We start from the raw sequence: 18859 nt of genomic DNA on the forward strand, positions 1-18859 counted from the left end.
AAAAAGCGACCTACACGCACTTTCTGCCTGGATGATAGGCCCTCAAAGCAGGACCTAAAACTTCCAAAACCAACCTTGAAGTTTGATTCGCTGGAAAACCATGGTTCCAGAAAAGAGCAAACACATCACAGATTCATAATGCAAGTTCCCACAACACAAAACGTAATCTGGCTATCATGAGAAACAGAAATTAGACATGAATTTGTCACAAAAGCGGTAAAATGAAAGTAGTTGAATAGGAGAGCATGCTATACTGTGAAGAAATAAAAAAAAAAAAACCAACACAAGAAACACCAACCAAATCATCTCTCCAGATTGGCATCCAGCCTGCTCTCAGCTAGAAAAACACAGTCACATGCAGGACACAAGAGATGACATACAACATGCTCGTCATTGCGCAGAAAGGAGCAACACAAACAACGTTCAATAATCTAAACCACACATAACATATGTATCTGAGCAACTGAGTGATAAGATCGGCTGACCGAAAAGATACATATTTATTCCTCAGTTGCATACAAACTATTTTAAGTGGGGTCAACCATGGTGCGTAACATTTAATTTATAGCTTCATAGAGTAGCTTTGCAGTAGTGAAATATTTTGTTCAACACTTAGCTTCAGCTGTAACCTAAGGCATAGAAAATTCTTCCTAGTGTTTCAAAGAATGGTATAAAAAACAAAGCAGGATTTTTATTGAGTACTATCAAAAACAGTTAGTAACACCTAACAGAACTTTCACACTTACCATAAGATTAACGTTAATTGACTGATTCAGCTCTAGTGCTGGAATATAGTTGGCACGCTGCAGATGGTGGACTAAAAGGAATTCATGATTCTGAACACTAGCGCTGGTCCTTAAAAATTTCTCCAAACAGCCCTGTGAGAAAGAGCACGTTTCAAAACATTATGATGATTCTGCCTTTGCTCTTTTCAAAGAGACGATTAAGATTTTTTTTTCCTTGCTCACACTTACTTGTTCAGTGTCTGTGAAAGGCAGCTTCAGCAAGTCTTCCATCAGTCCCATCTCCTGACAGGTTTCATACATGTGTTTCAACAGCTCTTCTATGTTTAACTTAGTGGCACGTTGATGCAACAGACCCCAAGCCTCCACCATGCACCTGTGATTAATTTTTTGAGATGTAAATGGACGTTAATAGTATAACCAAAGAGATGCCACCAAATTATTCTCCTCAAAGTTTAAAGGAAACTAAGGGCGTCGTGATTAATATTATTTGTTCTCCACTTTTCACAAGATTTGCATGACATGACAAACTGGTTGGATGTTTCTTTACCTGTTGGACAGCAACACAGTGAGGAAAAGCTGCACTTCACTCCTGCTTGACACCGATGGCTTCGTCATCTGTAGGTATCTGAGGGCTTGCCTGTGCTCTCCTTGGCACATGAGGGATTGAATAATTCTCTTATGTTGCCATGACACAGTTTTGATTGTGGCTGGATGAAAGAGCAGGGCCAGTGAATTCTGTAGAAGTTAAGAGATCGGCTTTATTGTCATGTAAACATAGGCACACACAACAAAAATAGTCAAAAGTTTCTTACGGAAGGGTGAATGTGTGTAATTAAATAAACAGAGGTCACTAACTAATGAAACACTTGATACAGGACACGAAAATAAAAATTCTTAAGTATTTGCAGAAAAAAAAATCAGCTAGCCATACAGAACCAAGTGAGCGTTTTAAAAGGAGTAATTCTAGCTTAATCAAAGTCCTGTGTACAAACACCACTTCTTAGAAATACATGACTAAATACTAAGTTACTCTCTCAGACAAACAAATTATATTAAACATTGTGACAGGCAAACAACAACCTTCAGCATCACAAGAACATGAAAGGACCTACAACCTTCTCTTTGCGAGAAAGTGCTCAACCGGTCTGCTGAAAACAACCTAAATGGATGGCTTTGAAAATTCAGATGTCAAGCATTAAATAATGTTGATTTCTTCCTTATTTCAATCAACTTCCTGTCAAAGTAATTCAAACAAAATTTCAAATCACAATTTACTGCTGAACATGTAGCAGTATTACAAAAAAAAGCTTCTAATGTTTCAGCACCCGTTATTAGCAAAGCACCAGTTTTTAAAAATCTTTTTACAGATTATAGCTTTGCACTGCAACATATGTCTAACTGAACTGTAACATACTTACTTCGTAATCATTGTGATCTAGAAGCCAAAAACCTTGGACAAGCTTAACAAGACCCCAAGGGATAGCAAAGGCAGTTGGGAAGGAGTCGATTGAAGTTTCTGTTTTATTCGGAAAGGAATGCATGATATCTAGCAGCAAGTAAATTGTCTGACATCAAGGATCTCATTAAGGCTAATAATTTGTAAGACCAAAACTTTATCACGTTACCTTTAGAAAAACATAATGAAATAAGAACATAAAAGTGGTAGGAAGCAGAAAATACTGACATAGTAGTCTTGCCATTTTAAGCTACTATAACCACAAGACAGGCCGGTCCTCACCACAAAACTGCACTCCAAATAAATAACCAGGAAGAATCCTCTCTGATTTCTGCAAGGCATTCCAAAAAGGTTAGCTTTAGATAGTTAAACCTTTTGGTTATAAACTCAGGCTCCCTCTTTAGTCAGTGGAGCTACCAGCAGGACATTCAAAACATTTGAATATCCAAGGCTTAATTATTAAAGCAAACAAATTCTGCAGTTGTCTTTCCCCCTCATTTCCAGAGTACATAAACCAATGTAAATTATGGCCTCCTTACAATACAGCTTAGCTCTGAACGATTAAAACCGCATTTAAACCAGTGTGCGGATCACTCATCGGTAGCATCATTTTCTCTTCCTGACATACAGTTTTAGGAACATATTCTGATGAGGCAGCTCTGGGGTGTAACTGATTTTAAACCCCTTGCTCTCTAGGCTCCCTCGTAGGTTAGGCAAGAAACAGCAAAAGCAATTCTGTGTATTTCAGCAGCTTAAAAATTAAGTTTCAGCCCAATGACTCTTCTTTTCTTCCTGTTTATTCTTCTGTGTGCCTGCACTTTTAACAGAACCAAAGCAAGCACTGTGAGCTGCGCTGGAAAACCAATGATTTCAGCAAAAATCAGGTACCGGTAAACCACTGTGAGAAATCCTTTTGCTCTGAAGCAGCACCTTTTAGCACGTCATTCCACTAAGTAGCCATTTGCTACAGATAGGGGTGGTTTGAAAGATTTAAAAATGTGTTTAAATTTTGAGAAAAACTAAGGGCGTTTTTTATCTGCAACGTTTCTTACTAAACCTGTTTTCTCGTATCAGAGAAGACTTTGCAACAAAACTTTTTTTTAAAAAAAATCATAAAGAGTCCGCAATACAAAGAAATAAAGCAATGCTTCTGTCTACTACTTAATGCTAAACTAAATGTTTTCACTTGCATTGTGTTTGAAGCATAAATTAAAAAACGTTATTAAACAAGTAGGGGACAAAGCTTTAAGAACATTTATGTGCATACAATGAAGGTGTAATAAAAATAACTAGAAAGGATACAATTGCATGTTTGTGGTTTTCTTCAATGCTTTCTAGCAAATAGAGATCCAGCAGTGCCTGAAATGAAAAATTAAAAGTTTTTAAAAAAACTCCTGTCTTTCATAAATCGTTGGCTTTTGTGGGGGTTTTGGCAGGAAGGGCGGCGGTTTGTCGTCGTCGTTTCCAGAGAACAGGACACTCACATGCAAACTTGCAGGTGGATATTTCCCAGTTCCTCCTTCATCTCTCCGCCACAACTTCTCAGCTTGGTCTCCTAACTGGGAAACCATTCCATCAATCATCAAGCAGTCAGAATCCCATTTTCCTCTGGAACAAAAAGGAGCAAGGATTTGAACGGAGTAAAACACTAATTCCAGCCTCCCAGTGTAACAGGTTTCCTCCCGTCAAAACCAAAAAAGCCCAAACCGCTCCCCTGAGTCAAAGAGAGGAACAGCCACACAAAGGCATGACTGTGACTTGAAATAGACATGAAAGGAATTTCTGAGTCAGATGAAAGATCTTTGTTAGTTCATATTCAATTCTTGAAGGAGTTCAAACTAGAAATCCTAAAAGCTCTCTTATTAAGGGAAAAGTGGCAATGACCTTTTAGTTTTCAGGGTTTCTTTTTTGTTTTATTACTTGTAATACAAAGGAAGTGTAAATCAAGTTCTTTAAGGGCCAGAAGTAACAACTCTCACGCTGTCCAACAGAAGAAACGTAGCAGTATCAAAATACCAGGACTATTCTTTAACACAAATCTAATGCCTCAAGTTGGAGCGTTCCACTACACAGCTCTGAAACAACGTAATCGAATTTTCAGATTTTGTTCTCAGCACCTCACTTCTGTTATGAAAATAAGTTACTTTCAGAAAGCTGAGCATACCCTTAGATTTTAGTAGCACCTTAAGCAGCATTTATGTTTCTACACACGTACCATCACCGTTGCGGACGGCTCAACTTTCTAAAAGTCCACCACAGTCTTCTGCTGACTGAGACACTACCCTTTAATTTCCCAATAATAAGAAGCAGAAAACACACACTAAGGCTCTACGCTTCTAAGGAACACACGAGCCTGTAAGTTACTTGAGAAGTAAGCTAAGTAAGATGAACTTTGAAGGCTATACCTGCTACGCTGCAGCTTCCACCTGAACTCATCTTGCAGCATCTGGGTCACAGTGCCATAGTCTAAGCTTGTTTAGGTCTTTATTCGGTTTTCAGAACAATTTCCAAAGAAATACTTACTATCAGCTAATCCAAGGTGTATCAACTATGTGCTAGGAAGCCAGTCCAGGACATTAGGAAGCGACTTCTATCCAATAGCCAGGAGAGTGCTAGGCGTGCCAACTATGTGCAACTCTGGCCACTTTACACAAAGGTATTTGTCAGTAGGAGATTTAGGCCAATACAATTATTACCATCCATTACCAGTCAATGAAAAAGATGCTTTTTTTTTTTTAAAAAACCATACTTTCTTCTGCTTCCAAAACAACTGTTCTGTGAACCCCGTGCTTTGCTGAAACTGGAGATGACTGATCCTATCCTAATGACGTGATCTTTTTCAGTAGTCACAAATTATACAGGTTTGCCAACAAATTAAGTGCACTTGAAAAAAAACGATGATACCAAGAAATGTTACTAAGCAGAGGTATATGTTAACATTTTAACACAGGAAAAGTAATCTCTGTGTTCGACAGAACGCATGCATCACTGAAGTCAAGAGTATTGCCAGCAAATGCATTACGCATAGCCAATACAAGTCTTGAGATAAAAGCCATTCCCTTCCACTTCTGAATTTGCAGTGCAAGTGACCTAGAGTTTTCCTGTAAGTCTTACCTTGATAAACGCTCAAGTTTCTGTCGATGACCAGTATAGTAGCTCTGAATCAGAGAATAATTGTAGAAAGGTCTAGACAAATGCATATCGTCATCTACAGGCAATAAAGTAAAAGCAAGTTAAAGGAGTAATATCACACCTGTAAACTAAAATTTTTGACTAGAAACACAGAAGATCCTACAAGTTAAGCATCAAGAAGCCTCCAGCTCTGAAAGAAGCCAATCCTGTTTCTGTCTTTACTTAAAGAGGTGTAAGACACAAGGCTCAAGTCCTTCTTGTCTCAAGGGCCATTTCAAGTTTACAGTTCATGTAGCGTTCGGAACACGTAGGGAAAGCTGAGGTTCACTATAAAAAACCCTACCCAGTTCTCAAAGGGAATGGTTTTTAAACATCTCACGTGAGCATTTGTGAGACAGTTAAGGCTGACAATGGAATTTACAATCCATGCTTGAGGACTTTTTCCTCAAGCAATGAATAGAAAGTTCAAAACATGCAGGTAATGCTTTCACTGTAATCACAAGTGTTCCAGTATTTGTTGTTTAAGAGTAATTTGTTTAAAACCCCAAGTATTCCAAGCTGTGGACACAAGCAGCTCCTGGAAGTCAGAGGCTTGTTGCTATTCCTTAAAAAAACATCCAGGAAAGAAACTGCTTGCATTATTCCACACTATGTATTTGAAAAACCAGTAAAATCTCAACTTCACCAACAGAACTTCAGCACACCCTGCCACTGAACCCACACGAGCTGTTATTGATGAAACAGTGGACAAGTACATGGTCACTTACTGGATGGTCTCCTTATCACAAACGTGTTGCAGTTTTTGCTTACCTGAACCCTCTGGAAGGAGACCGGATCGACAGAACCAGATGACCACTTGCACATACAGAGAAACGAGGCTAGTTACCACTCGCTTATTTGTCAGGTCTGCAAAACCTGAAAAAAGGCATAAGATGATTTATGTTATGCAATTCCTTTAATTTTCACAAAACTCCCTTCATTAGTCTTTCATTTTTCACACTGTATCACTTTCTTATTTGAAGAAAACCCCCACAATCACCATCAAAGCAAAAAGCAACCCCTTCAAAGAACCAGATTCACTAACGGTTAAAATAAAAAAAAAATAAAGCCTGAACTATTAAATACACTCATGAATAGGGCATTTGTTTTTCATGTAGCAGAGGTTTTTATGACAGCAAAGGGATAGTCTTGACTTTTATTTTCTTTTCTCAATAGGAACAATTTCTAATATAAAAAACTAGAGAAACTCAAGTAACTTACTTTGCAAGTTACTCCTTTACGCTTCCTTCATATCGTTTAGGAATTTGCAACACAATGTCTGCATGCAATTATAAATTGCAAGCTAAGAATTAAAAGGAATCATTTTCAGCATTACCACATTTGGTTGCTGGCATTTCAACCCAGTGCCTACACAGCTTCTTGCTGAACGTAGCCTCCCCTACCCAATTCCATGAACTCCAAAACAAACTATTTCCCTGAACGCAATGCATCTTAAGTGGTGGTCCCAACTTCTCAGATTCAAGCCCCTTCTCCCAGCTAAACGTGACTGTCTTCCAAGCCTCAAAAACAATAAAAGCTCTTGTTGCCACAATTACAACCCAAGCATAATTCCAAATCTTTGTAAAACATAGCCAAGATTTTGAAGCAACACTACAAACCTTTTTGAGTAAGCTCTTGTGCTTCTGTTAGAAAACAATTTAAGACCGTGCTAAGGTTGCTCAAAAGCAACTGGCAGTGCTGAAGAGACTGTAAGGTCTGTGGGTCAATGAAGTTGCAGGAGCCATCAAACAGCGGAACACCTTGTCAAGAATCAATATAAAATCGTTAGCCAACAGAGCAATTTCAGAGCTTCAAAGTACACTTAAAAGAACCAGATGCAATATCATATAGTGGCATATTACTGAAGCAGCTCAATCAGAAAGAATGAGTTTACGTTTCCAGAATGACTACACTAGTACTCACATATTTGGTCAAATTCATCTTTTGTGGAGATCACTTTGTTCCATGTCCACTCAAGAACAAACCGTAAACTAGCAGCAGAACTTGGCTGCTCTTTAAAAAAAATAGAACAAAGAAATGAATCAACAATTTCAAAGTAAAAAAACACATCACGTAGAAACAACATAAGAAGCATTACCTTCAGAAGTCCAATGTTTAATGCATCCAGTCAGAAGTTCTAGAGAACCTGTTTGCACAGCAGCTGACAGTACCGCTTCCAACTGCTCCTCCTAAACACAACAGACAAATTATAATGAGAATCTTACCTACTTTCAACATCTCAACCATTAACAGTAAATGTTTGTTTCTAACTGTATACTCCTTCAGGCATCACAAAGTCAATCGACACAATGCCAGTAATTCCACATTCTTTGTCTTAATTCTAGCCACAGGCTGGAGTGCTCCTTGGTCTGAGGAACACATTAACTTCTCCTCTGACATTTCAAGCACTGAAGGCTCATTCTAATCCTTATTTGCATGCCTCTGCATTATCATCTTTACATACTGAGTTCCAAGGAGCCATTTTCAGTAACATCCTCTGCTAATACCTATTACACCTTCTGTGCATGGAAATTTGCATCAGGATATGATTACTTCTGCAAACTCAAGTCAACACCTGTATTTCAATGCAACTTGCAAATAACAGGAAAATATGATTATCGTGTCTTGTAGTCTCCCCAGCCCTGTCAGACCAGATGGATATATCTCCCCCTTGATTCCCTGATATGCACTCACCTGACTCAAACTGGATGGCTGGACATCAACTAGTCTTGGAGACAGCAAGCCAGCTACAAGACACCTATTGTAGCTGTCAGGAATGGCTTCACATATTGAAGGACCAGATTTCTTCAAAAAATTCAATGTCTGAAACATCAATCAAAAACAACAGCTCAAGACAACATTGTTATGCACTAACAGGAATAATCTAAATGTTCACTTAAACTGTCAGACTGCATCAGTAAGATGCTTTAGGTTACAAATTTCAGTGAGCATTACTATCAAGAGTCTTAAAGACAGCAGGGAAACTAACCGTTCAAGTTGATTTTAAAAAATCCTGCAAAACAAAATATCAGCCCTTGCAATTCTAACTTAAATATCTTCTAGCCCCTCTGTCAATACACAGGCCTTTCACCTTCCCTGAACATTGACACCAGTGACATTCCATATAAGCCAAACTAACACACAACTTCTAATCACGCTTTGGGAGATCCTTTCCGTGCTTGTTCGTGTGGAAGCTGCTTGATTCATGTTGGAAATATTTAGTGAGCTGAAACGTAATTCAAAATTATTTGTCACAATCTGTGCAGTGGCTCGGAAGTTATAATTTGGCCAAGTTTGGGAGAAAAAAAAATTTCAGCTCTTCTCGAACACTTCAGTAATTTTTCTCCATTCTGCCCTCCTTTTTCAAGTAAATTGGGGATCAAATCTCTAACTCAAGACTGTGCAGGCAGTTTGACTGATGGGTGATACCGTAACAGCTTTCCCCAACTTCTACAGTGGTTTTCCTAGAGCAACCTTGCATTCCTTTCTAGACATTCTATCCCTGATCGTGCTTCAGCAGGAGACAATGGTAGTTTCACAGTCCCAAGAGTGGACCTAGAACCATTTGCATAAAATTGGCAACAGGACACAACTGCAGTTATGCCTGTGGATGGGGCAGGATGAGCACAAAAGGGTCTCTGACGCTGAAAGCAGTGCAACAGAAAACTTAGAAAAGGTACATCTCTTGCCATTCTCCATAAAGTTACAGTAAAAGATCACCTCCTTCTGGAAGCCGGTGCAAGTCATGTGAACAACTCCGGAGTTCAGCAAGCACGTGCCATCTGCAGAAACAATGAACGTTTGACAACCTTCCATACTCTGACAGTTATGTTATGACCAGCTTACATTTTTTAAATAGCAGTATCTGGAAAGGCATAACTGAGTACTTTGAGTTTCAGTTCACACAGAACCACAGCATCACAGAATGATATGGGGTGGGAAGGGACCTCCGGAGATCATCTAGGTCAACCCCCCTGCCAGAGCGGGTCCACGTAAGAGCAGGTTACGTAGGAACACGTCCAGGCAGGTTTTGAATGTCTCCAGAGACAGAGACTCCACCACCTCTCTGGGCAGCCTGTTCCAGTGCTCTGCCACCCTCAAAGTAAAGAAGTTCCTCCTCGTGTTTAGATGGAACTTTCTGTGTTCAAGTTTGTGCCCGTTACCTCTTGTCCTGTCACTGGGCACCACTGAAAAAAGACTGGCCCCACCCTCTTGACACCCATCCTTTAAGTATTTATAGGCACTGACCAGATCCCCCCTTAGTCTTCTCTTCTCCAGACTAAAAAGACTCAAGTCCCTCAGCCTCTCCTCATAAAGTCATTTCATGTTATAACCAGCACCACTTCACACGCTACATTACAAAAGAACCAAAACTCAGCGGACTGTCAGATAAGCTTCACAATAGTAAATACCCCGTCAGTACAACGTAACCAGAGTTGGGTTTGGGGCGGCTGGGGTCTTTCTGGTTTGTTTTGGCTTTTGAGTCACAAACAATGAATGAACAAGAGAACCAATAAATGGCATTTGACCTCATTTGAAGCTCATCGCTCTCAAAGGCGGTGAAATACCTACCAAAATTATAGGTGCTTGGATTAAAAAACTGCTCGGGTGGTGGATAAGAAGGAGGAACTCCCCGACTTAGACTCCGCTCATGTACCAGAATATCCAAAAGGAGCTTCGGAGAAGTCATGCTTATTACAGTATCCAGTGACCACAATGCAAAATAGGGGCAATCATGAAGGAATTCTTCCGGCCTTAAAGAAAACAAGGGCGCAAGCTAAACACCAACAGTCAAATGAATTATTTGCAGGGATGTTGAAAACAACTTAAGAAAAATCTACCTTAGTGAATCTGGCATTTGAGCATGATACCAGCGATTAATGTCAAATACACCCAAATAAGTAGATGGTGTTTCCTGACCATATGTATTCACTTGCCAACTGAAGATTGAGACGCTGGTGTCAGGAGATATTACTGTAAGAGACAAGACATCGTTACTTATTTGTACAAAATATGATAGATGGGGTATTTTAAAAACACCACTTCCTTTTTGGCTTAATTCTGTTCTGCCACTGTGGAAACACAACGCTTACTAAGAGTAATTAAAAAGAATTAAGGAATAGCAAACATCTCTGTGATAAATTTCAGTCATACACCCCCTTTTTCTTGTTCAAATTGTATCAGTTCTAAGCCAAATCAAATACAGAATTATTAGCTAATTAAGTTTTTTATACATAAAGAGATGGTCGAGACACTTAGCAAGATGAATACTTTCACAAAAAAAACATGCCAGAATCACATACATTGCTACTTTTGGAAAGCATACAATTAACTGTCGCATACACTTATATTCACACAGCTGGCATTATTAATTTCCACCTCCAACTCAATTACAGGTTTTAAGAATAGCTCCTTTCCAGCATATTCAGAATTAAAGAACACAATTACCACAATAAATAAATAAATAACTAATACCAACAAACCAGAAACTGGAATAAAGTTTTTAACATAAACATTCACAGTGTTGTATTTCAGTTCTCTTAATAAATGCAATGGTCTGTCTTCTTTAAAGAGAATACATTCTCCACATGTCAGTAAAGTATATGGTATATCATTTATCCTAATAGCATAAGGAAAAAGATTTGTTTGGCAAACGTTTCTCAGTTGAATTCATCATTACCATTCAGGGATCCTCACACACTTTGGTATGTTTCATTGTGAGCTCCTGTGCCATTTCGGTTTTGTTAGCTGCTGAAACTGCTTTCATATCAATTATATCAAGATTATCAATTATTTTTATAATTTATATGACAGCTTCATTGCTAGCCTCAACCCACACCCAACAGAAGCTGATGTTTGCTTAGAATTTAACAGATTCTGAATATAAGCTGATCAAAAAAATTGCAGGTCTTTCTCCATGCCTCATACTTCATAAGAAGACGACAAAGGGTTTTTTTGTTGTTTTGGTTTGGTTATAGGGGGGAGGACTGGGGTGCTGGTGTTTGTTTGGTCTTAGTAAGTTTTTAGCAGACACTTTCCTAAGAAACATAACACAAGTAGCAAAAATACAAAGGTGTTTTTATTAGATTTTGACACACTGGTGGTAGAGGTTGGCATCATAAAAGAAATGGTAGTTGCCATTTCAGGACTAAATCAAGATAATAAGCAGAAATAGCCAGAAAGATCATGCAAGTGTCTTCTTTGTAACATCAGACATAAGTTAAGGCCAGTAAGAAGAGAGAGAAGGCAAATAATGCACTCAAAACAAAAGGCTATAGAAATTATCTCTGCAGCAGGCTTCAAGATACGGTCAAAGCAGAACTGAATTTGTAAGCCCAGAGACAAATATTCAATTATTGCAAGATAATGAAAGACACTGTAAGAGTTTTAACTGTGTCTAGTGCTTTAAGAACCTGTAGGTTTAGGAACCTATTAGACTTAGAGAGGAAAAAATGATCAGGTGGATCATAAAAACATTTAAGTTGGAAAAGACCCTTAACATCATTGAGTCCAACCATCAACCTAACAGTGCCAAGTCCACCACTAAACCATGTCCCTAAGCACCACATCTCCATGTTTCTCAAATACCTCCAGGGATGCCCACTTCCCTGGGCAGCCTGTTCCAATGCTTGATAACCCTTTTTGTGGAGATATTTTTCCTAATATCCAATCTAAACATCCCCCTGGCACAACTTGAAGCTATTTCCTCTTGTCCTATCGCCTGTGACTTGGGAGAAAAGACCAACCTCCACCTCGCTACAACCTCCTTTCAGGTAGTTGTAGAGAATGACAAGGCCTCCCCTCAGCCTCCTTTCCTCCAGAATAAACAACCCCAGTTCCCGCAGCCGCTCCTCATAAGGCTCCTTCTCCATACCTCTCACCAGCTTCACTGCCCTTCTTTGGACACGCTCCAGCACCTCAATGTCTTTCTGCCAGGGAGGGGCCCAAAACTGAACACAGTGCTCCAGGTGGGGCCTCACCAGTGCCAGTACAAGGGGACCATCATTTCACTAGTCCTGCTGGCCACACTATTTCTGATACAAACCAGGATGCTGTTGGCCACCTTGGTCACCTGGGCACACTGGTGGCTTATATTCAGACAGCTCTCGACCAACACCCCCAGGTCCTTTTCCACCAGCAAGCTTTGCAGGCACTCTTCCCCAAGTCTGTAACGCCACATGGAGTTGTTGCAACCCAAGAGCAGGACCTGGCACTTGGCCTTCTTGAATCTCATAAAACTGGCCTTAGCCCATTGATCCAGACTGTCCACATCGCTCTGTGGGCCTTTCTACCATTGAGCACATAGATCAACGCTCCCAGCCAACTTGGTGTTGTCTGCAAACTTACTAAGGATGCCCTCCATCCCCTCATCCAGATCAGTCATAAAGATGTTAAAGAGAACTGGCCCTGACAGCCCTGGGGAACCCAACTTGTGACAGGCCACCACCTGGATGCAGACATAAGTTTGAACAAGAGGAAAAAATTCAGGTAACTTTCCTAAACAATGGAGAGAATGATCTTATTGTTCAAGATGACAGCTGGAGGAATAGATCAAATGACCAGCATTATACAGATGACCCCACCATACGTTGTGATAGCATGTCAGCAAGCATAAAATTAAACCTATTTTTTCCCCTTAAATAAGTTCCACATGACTTAAGCATCCAATTTTTCCTTTTAAATAACCCAAACAATCTTGTCTATGTAGATATTTAAGACTTTTAGACTATGGGGACAGAACAGCATTCATTGCTTAGATTCCAAAACCACTTATTTTAGAATCACCAAACAGAGACATCAAAACAAACCTTCATTTACGCTATCCTCTCTGTCAACATGGTTGCGAAATTTTTCTACAGTCTGGCAGCTGATTAATTTAGTGTTCCTGGTCTGGCCTCTCAAGGGAAAGACTCCACCTGTGAGATCTAAACTGTACCTTTCATCACAGTATTCCAAGCCCTGGGGAAAAATAAAAGAAGAGAGAAAAGGTCATTTTGAGATAAAAACATGTATTATAGGTAGATGTGAAAGAAGGTCTATGCATATTATACTGTATATTTTGTATGACCTTATTTCTGATGGTAAAAAGAAACTACATCTGACACGCAAGAGAATTAAGTGTCAAATCCTAACAGGTAAGTTTGGCTGTAAAGGCTTTGCACTTTTTCAAAATTTAGAATTTCCCTAACATTATTCAGATCTGAAATAATGCAACACACGTGCATGCAAAGCTCTTTGCTCCATGTCTTCATTACAGAACTGGTAAAGTCAGAGAAGTCCGGGCACTAGAGCAGCTAAAGCTCTCTCAAGAGCTATTATCTATAGGCACACCACCAGAGTGAACACGCATCCCTCTCTAGCAGCTATGAGAACTTCGTACTGATTAACCCTCAGTTAATATCAGTGTATTTGTATCAGTAGTAATTCTTTCAAACCACGTAAGCTCTTGCCAGCTCCTCTTCTCATCTTGTCAGAGATTAATGGGTGAAACATCCCTCAGTTCCTTCACCAAGCACAGCCAACAGCAAAAAGGAAAAACAGAGAGGACATGGCATGCCCATGGCCAAGGCATTGAGGATCACAAATTACTACAGAGAAAGCAAGCTACTTTGAGAGACACAGAAACCCTGGCAGGATTGTGTTCTACCTCTGAGACCACCATTTTCTAAGTAAGCATTAACTGAGATACTGTCTTTCCAAGTACAACACTTGTTCAAACTGTCCACCATACAACGCTTGAATGGGTGTGTTGTGGACAAACAGCAGCTCTACACTTTAAAACAAAAAAACAGAACAACAATAAAAAAATCCCAAAACAAAACGACCCACACACAAGCCAGAAATTGGTAACAACGCGTTCTACCCAAGTTTCCAAAAGTGTCAGAGCCTTAAAATGAGCTGGCATGAAACAACACATTCCCATGTGATTTCATAGGACACATCTAATTTACCTAATCTGAGAAGAGATAAGCTTTCTCTTAATGGTTCCAGGAAATGCTATTAATAGATATAAAGGCTGTCTAAAAACAAAAAAAAAAATTATAATTAAGAAGTCTTTAATTACTAAAAAGAAAAACACTTCTGAAGCAAAGCAGTGGACTTTAAACTTTCCACAGTGCGTGAAGTAAATCTAAGGAACTCCATTGTATGAGAGGTATTAAGTAATGATTTTAACGACTAATAAAATACAAAGACAGTTTTCAAATGAGATCCACTGGTCAAACTATGATATTGAAGTAGAGAGTGTATACCAGATCCATCCACAAGCATTGGGTAGGACAAAGGTAAAAATGTGCTCTATGATCATGATGCGATGCACTAGATTTAGTAACTGCTGAGATAGTATAAAAAAGGTCTTTTCAAGCAGAACTTAAACATACCTTTATGTTTAATTACTTGAGATGACTTAAACCAGCCTTGAAGGCAACGGAGACATGAGTGTGACACACGTTTGCAAAAACACAGTACCACATGTTCCAAAAGTCCTATTTGTGACTTTTACCATGATACAAAGTCAAAGATGCACTGCTTCATAGCTTCAAATCTCATTCCTGGAACAAAAAGCACTGCTGCAGTAGAAAATTCTTTTAAGTTCCTATAAACCCTATCCCATGAACAAGGATTAACAGCAGATTACTCCTTGTTTACTCAAATTTGGCCTAGCAAATGGGAGCCACTCTTAAATTTTCTGCCACTGAAGACGAACAAGAAACTTGACAGCCAGCCATGTAGGTAGACAGCCACGTAGTACTGACCAACCTGTGACTACAAAGAAGCTTTCTGAGACTAAAAGTGCCCGCTGCAGAGCACAGGTCCCGTCCTAATGCATCTTTTGGCAGTGTTTTGGGTTTGAGAGTTGTTTTGGGGTCTGGGTTTTTTTTTTGGCAGTAGGTGTTATCAGGGGCTGGTATGAAGCTCCGTGTGTACGTGGATCATCTGGCAGCTAGCTCAAGAACCTGTCTGCTCTTGTCAGATGGTCCAGCTGTTTACTTCTCTCTTCAACTGCCCTGTAAGATTGCTTCCTGTTTCAATCTTCCACAACACTCATCACAGGCAAGCAGAAACAGCAGCGGAGTAAAATATCTCAGAGCCAGAGACTGGTGCCTCACACAGCCTGTGAATGTGTTACTGCTTGCACAGTCTATAGAAGGTTAAAAGTCCTACATTAACCTCACCACAGCTTTCTCAAGTTACAAACACAACTACATTAAATCAATGTGTGTCTTTTTAAAGAGTGTCAACTGGAATTTTGAGTAGACCCATTTTTAAAGGCTGCTGAAACATTTCAACCCTCCAAGGTAAAACCTGATACTTGTCAAATCTTGTTCAGGAAAATAAGATGACCAAGACAAAGAACTGTGAAGAGTTAAAGGTCCCACATTTTAAAGTGGGACATTAAAGTGTTGAGACACTTGAACAAAGTAGCCACAAGAGAAATGCATAGACAACTGGCTTTTTTCCAAAGAAGCACACAGTACGAGGTATTGTCTTTGCCACTGCTAAGACTGTAGCTAAATATAACTTTTAAAAGAGAATTAAAAAAGCAGAAGTTCAAAAGTGAAACTGGAGAGAGATTAAAGAAACTTTCTCCTATCAACCTGCCAAAGTGCGCAGAGCGCTACAAGAGATGCAGTGAATTGCAATGAAAGCGCTTTCAGAACCGAAAAACCCAATCAGGGTGCTCTGTTCCTCTAGAGCACCATGTACTTCTGTCATAAAAAACATTCCACATCAACAAGGAGATGACATCCATATTTAGAACAAGCTGCATCACTTGAAAATACTTCTACTTTGTCACGATTATAAATAATGCATTTCAAAGACACACCAACTTTTCCAAACACATAACCTTTATCTATTCAAAAGCAACATTGACAAATAAGGAAGGAGCTTTCCTATATATAAGGAAGAGTCAAAAACTGAACTAATTAAAAAAAAAAATCAAAACAGACAATCCCTATAAAAAACAGAGCACCAGGATACAAGAGTCACCCCTATATCATTCTGTATCTATTTAGAATATGCAAAAGGAAGTATCAAAATAGGAGGAAAGACTTGTTCTGAATTAAGATTACCTTCCCCTCAAAAAGATTTTAGAAAACTTCCAAGCATACTACTGAATGGAATTATACATTATACAGATGTGCCTCATACCTGTTAGCTATCTGAAATACAATTATACCTCATTTATATTTTAAACACATCCTCTTTGGAGCCAGATTTAACTTTGTTGTATACTATTCTGACCAGATCATACCACTGTTTACGCTATTTACATATTTTGCTGGCTTTGACAGCATATTTAATAGGCCACCCAGCCAAAAAGAAGAACGAGTTGTCTTTACAGCTACTAAGTTTCAGGACCAACACTTAAGAGACACTGTAGGTACAATGCATATGCAGTCCAGCTGACAAAACTCAGAATAAAACCAAAAAAACAAAAACCAAAGATCAGCAACGAATACAGAGATATACGAGTGCATTTTAAAAAAGGCAGACAGAAAAAAAACTTACTCAAGTCTGCAGCTTAGTTAAAACTATTCAAGGCCCTATCTTCTCTTCCTACATGCATTAATTTCATGGTTAGGAAAAATTTCATTTGTAAACGTTGCTTCCTCTTCAGGAATAGAATTTATACAGGCTCGTTGCAGATTAATCTAGTTGGAACACACGGCACTGCAGAATAAAATTATATGCCTTATTTCCAAAAAGTGTGGACAAAACACCATGCCAAAGAAGACTTGGCAAAAGGTTTGTTTTTTTTTAATTAGCTCTGAATTTTGATGGTAAATCTTACCCCTGCTAACTCAACTCTTACTCACTTAGACAAAATAACTATTTTCTTCTTCTCACACACGCGCACGTCTTACCTCATACATGACTTGACCTGATGCCAAGCGCTTTCTGTCACCAAATGCTAACTGCAACAGATGTAAACTCACCACATCACCTTCGCTGAAAAAGGGATAAAGTACGAAATTTGGTTACAAAGCTGCTTTACGGTCCTCACTATCATTTTATTAGATCTAGACAGAAGTTTTCTTAATAGCATTCAGCTCTCGCTGAAAACAAAACCACCTCTTCCCAAAACATGATAATTGGCCACATTTAGCCGCTAAAACATACAGAAGGACAGTCTGACACTAACAGCTTCAGGGGCCAATGCTAACCATACAATTTGCAAGCTTTAACACGTTGTGTGGACTAAAAATTAATGGAAATAGTTCTTCACAGTGAAGAGTTCTCGATCTGGGCTGCATCAATGAGAAGTGTGGGCAGCAGGTCAAGGGAGATGATTCGACCCCTCCACTCTGCTCTGGTGAGACCCCACGTGGAGTAGCGTGTCCAGCTTTGGAGTTCTCAGCACAGGAAGGCCATGGACCTGTTGGAGTGGGTCCAGAGGAGGGCCACAAAGATGATCAGAGGGCTGGAGCACCTCTCCTATTAAGACAGGCTGAGAAAGTTGGGGCTGTTCAGCCTGGAGAAGAGAAGGCTCTGGGGAGACCTTATAAGCAGCCTTCAGCGTCTAAAGGGGGCCTACAGGAGAGATGGGGAGGGACTCTTTATCAGGGAGTGGAGCAATAGCACGAGGGGCAATGTTTTTAAACTGAAAGAGGGGAAATATAGACTAAATATTAGGAAGAAATTCTTTACTATGGGGGTGCTGAAGCACTGGAACAGGTTGCCCAGAGGAGTTGTGCATGTCCCTTCCATGGAAATGCTCAAGACCAGGCTGGATGGGGCTTTGAGCAACCTGGTCTAGTGGAAGGTGTCCCTGCCCACGGCAGGGGGGTTGGAACTCCATGATCTTTAAGGTCCCTTCCAACCCAAGCCCTTCTATGATTCTATGATCAAAGCTGCCTTAAAGTCAAAAAGATTGCCACTCTACAAACAGCTGAGCTGATGAAATCTCTTGCTGATGCAGAAAGAGAGAGATCCATAATACTGTCACTGCCCTCCTTTGGGGGGCAGCAGGCTGTTTTGTCGGCACGTTTAGGCCTCTAGATGTGCAGCCTCAACTACTTTTAATGGTATTTTAAGACCACGAGGTGTGAATATCAAACAAAGCATGAAGAAGTCATCGAGAAACAAAAGGAAATCATTTAAGAATGCAAGCACAAAAATATGGCCACTCTTGCTTTGCCTTCTCTCAGAAGGTGGAACTGGTAGGTCCCTCTTCACGCCTGTTCAATCCTGTGAAAATTGCCTTCTAAGTGTAACTCCTTCCCTACCTGAGAGAATCTCCTGCACAGCTAAAGAAACACAACAGATATACATGTATCAACTCCATGTGAGCAAATATGTTAAAAAAAAATATAATTATTTCATGCACTTGTTTGCAGTAAGCTTTTATTCACCTTTCCTGTGTAGACTGAACAGCCCACAAGTAGCAACAATTGCGAGGATCATTCTCAGGCTCTTGAAAAGTGACAGCATAGACAGGAATCCTTCCTCCTTCAAGCTGAGAGTGGTGCCTACAGGTTTA

General features: G+C 39.7%; 1 protein-coding gene across 1 annotated transcript in view; it reads right to left on the bottom strand.

The window, feature by feature from the left end:
• LOC141462570 (protein ELYS-like) overlaps nucleotides 1-18859 on the bottom strand; it is a 39539-nt gene that overhangs the window by 13149 nt on the left and 7531 nt on the right. Inside the window, exons 5-22 of the mRNA XM_074144515.1 lie at nucleotides 18732-18848; nucleotides 17244-17328; nucleotides 13182-13332; nucleotides 10215-10347; nucleotides 9946-10127; nucleotides 9094-9155; nucleotides 8068-8196; nucleotides 7472-7562; nucleotides 7297-7386; nucleotides 6993-7133; nucleotides 6145-6249; nucleotides 5317-5410; nucleotides 3687-3810; nucleotides 3505-3561; nucleotides 2165-2311; nucleotides 1294-1481; nucleotides 975-1119; nucleotides 747-878 (exon numbers count right to left, since the gene is read on the bottom strand). Of these exons, the coding sequence (XP_074000616.1) occupies nucleotides 747-878; nucleotides 975-1119; nucleotides 1294-1481; nucleotides 2165-2311; nucleotides 3505-3561; nucleotides 3687-3810; nucleotides 5317-5410; nucleotides 6145-6249; nucleotides 6993-7133; nucleotides 7297-7386; nucleotides 7472-7562; nucleotides 8068-8196; nucleotides 9094-9155; nucleotides 9946-10127; nucleotides 10215-10347; nucleotides 13182-13332; nucleotides 17244-17328; nucleotides 18732-18848 (2173 nt within the window). The remainder of the gene's footprint in view (nucleotides 1-746; nucleotides 879-974; nucleotides 1120-1293; nucleotides 1482-2164; nucleotides 2312-3504; nucleotides 3562-3686; nucleotides 3811-5316; nucleotides 5411-6144; nucleotides 6250-6992; nucleotides 7134-7296; nucleotides 7387-7471; nucleotides 7563-8067; nucleotides 8197-9093; nucleotides 9156-9945; nucleotides 10128-10214; nucleotides 10348-13181; nucleotides 13333-17243; nucleotides 17329-18731; nucleotides 18849-18859) is intronic.

The sequence above is a fragment of the Numenius arquata genome, chromosome 2 (genome assembly GCF_964106895.1).
Source record: "Numenius arquata chromosome 2, bNumArq3.hap1.1, whole genome shotgun sequence".
Classification (NCBI taxonomy): Eukaryota; Metazoa; Chordata; class Aves; order Charadriiformes; family Scolopacidae; genus Numenius; species Numenius arquata.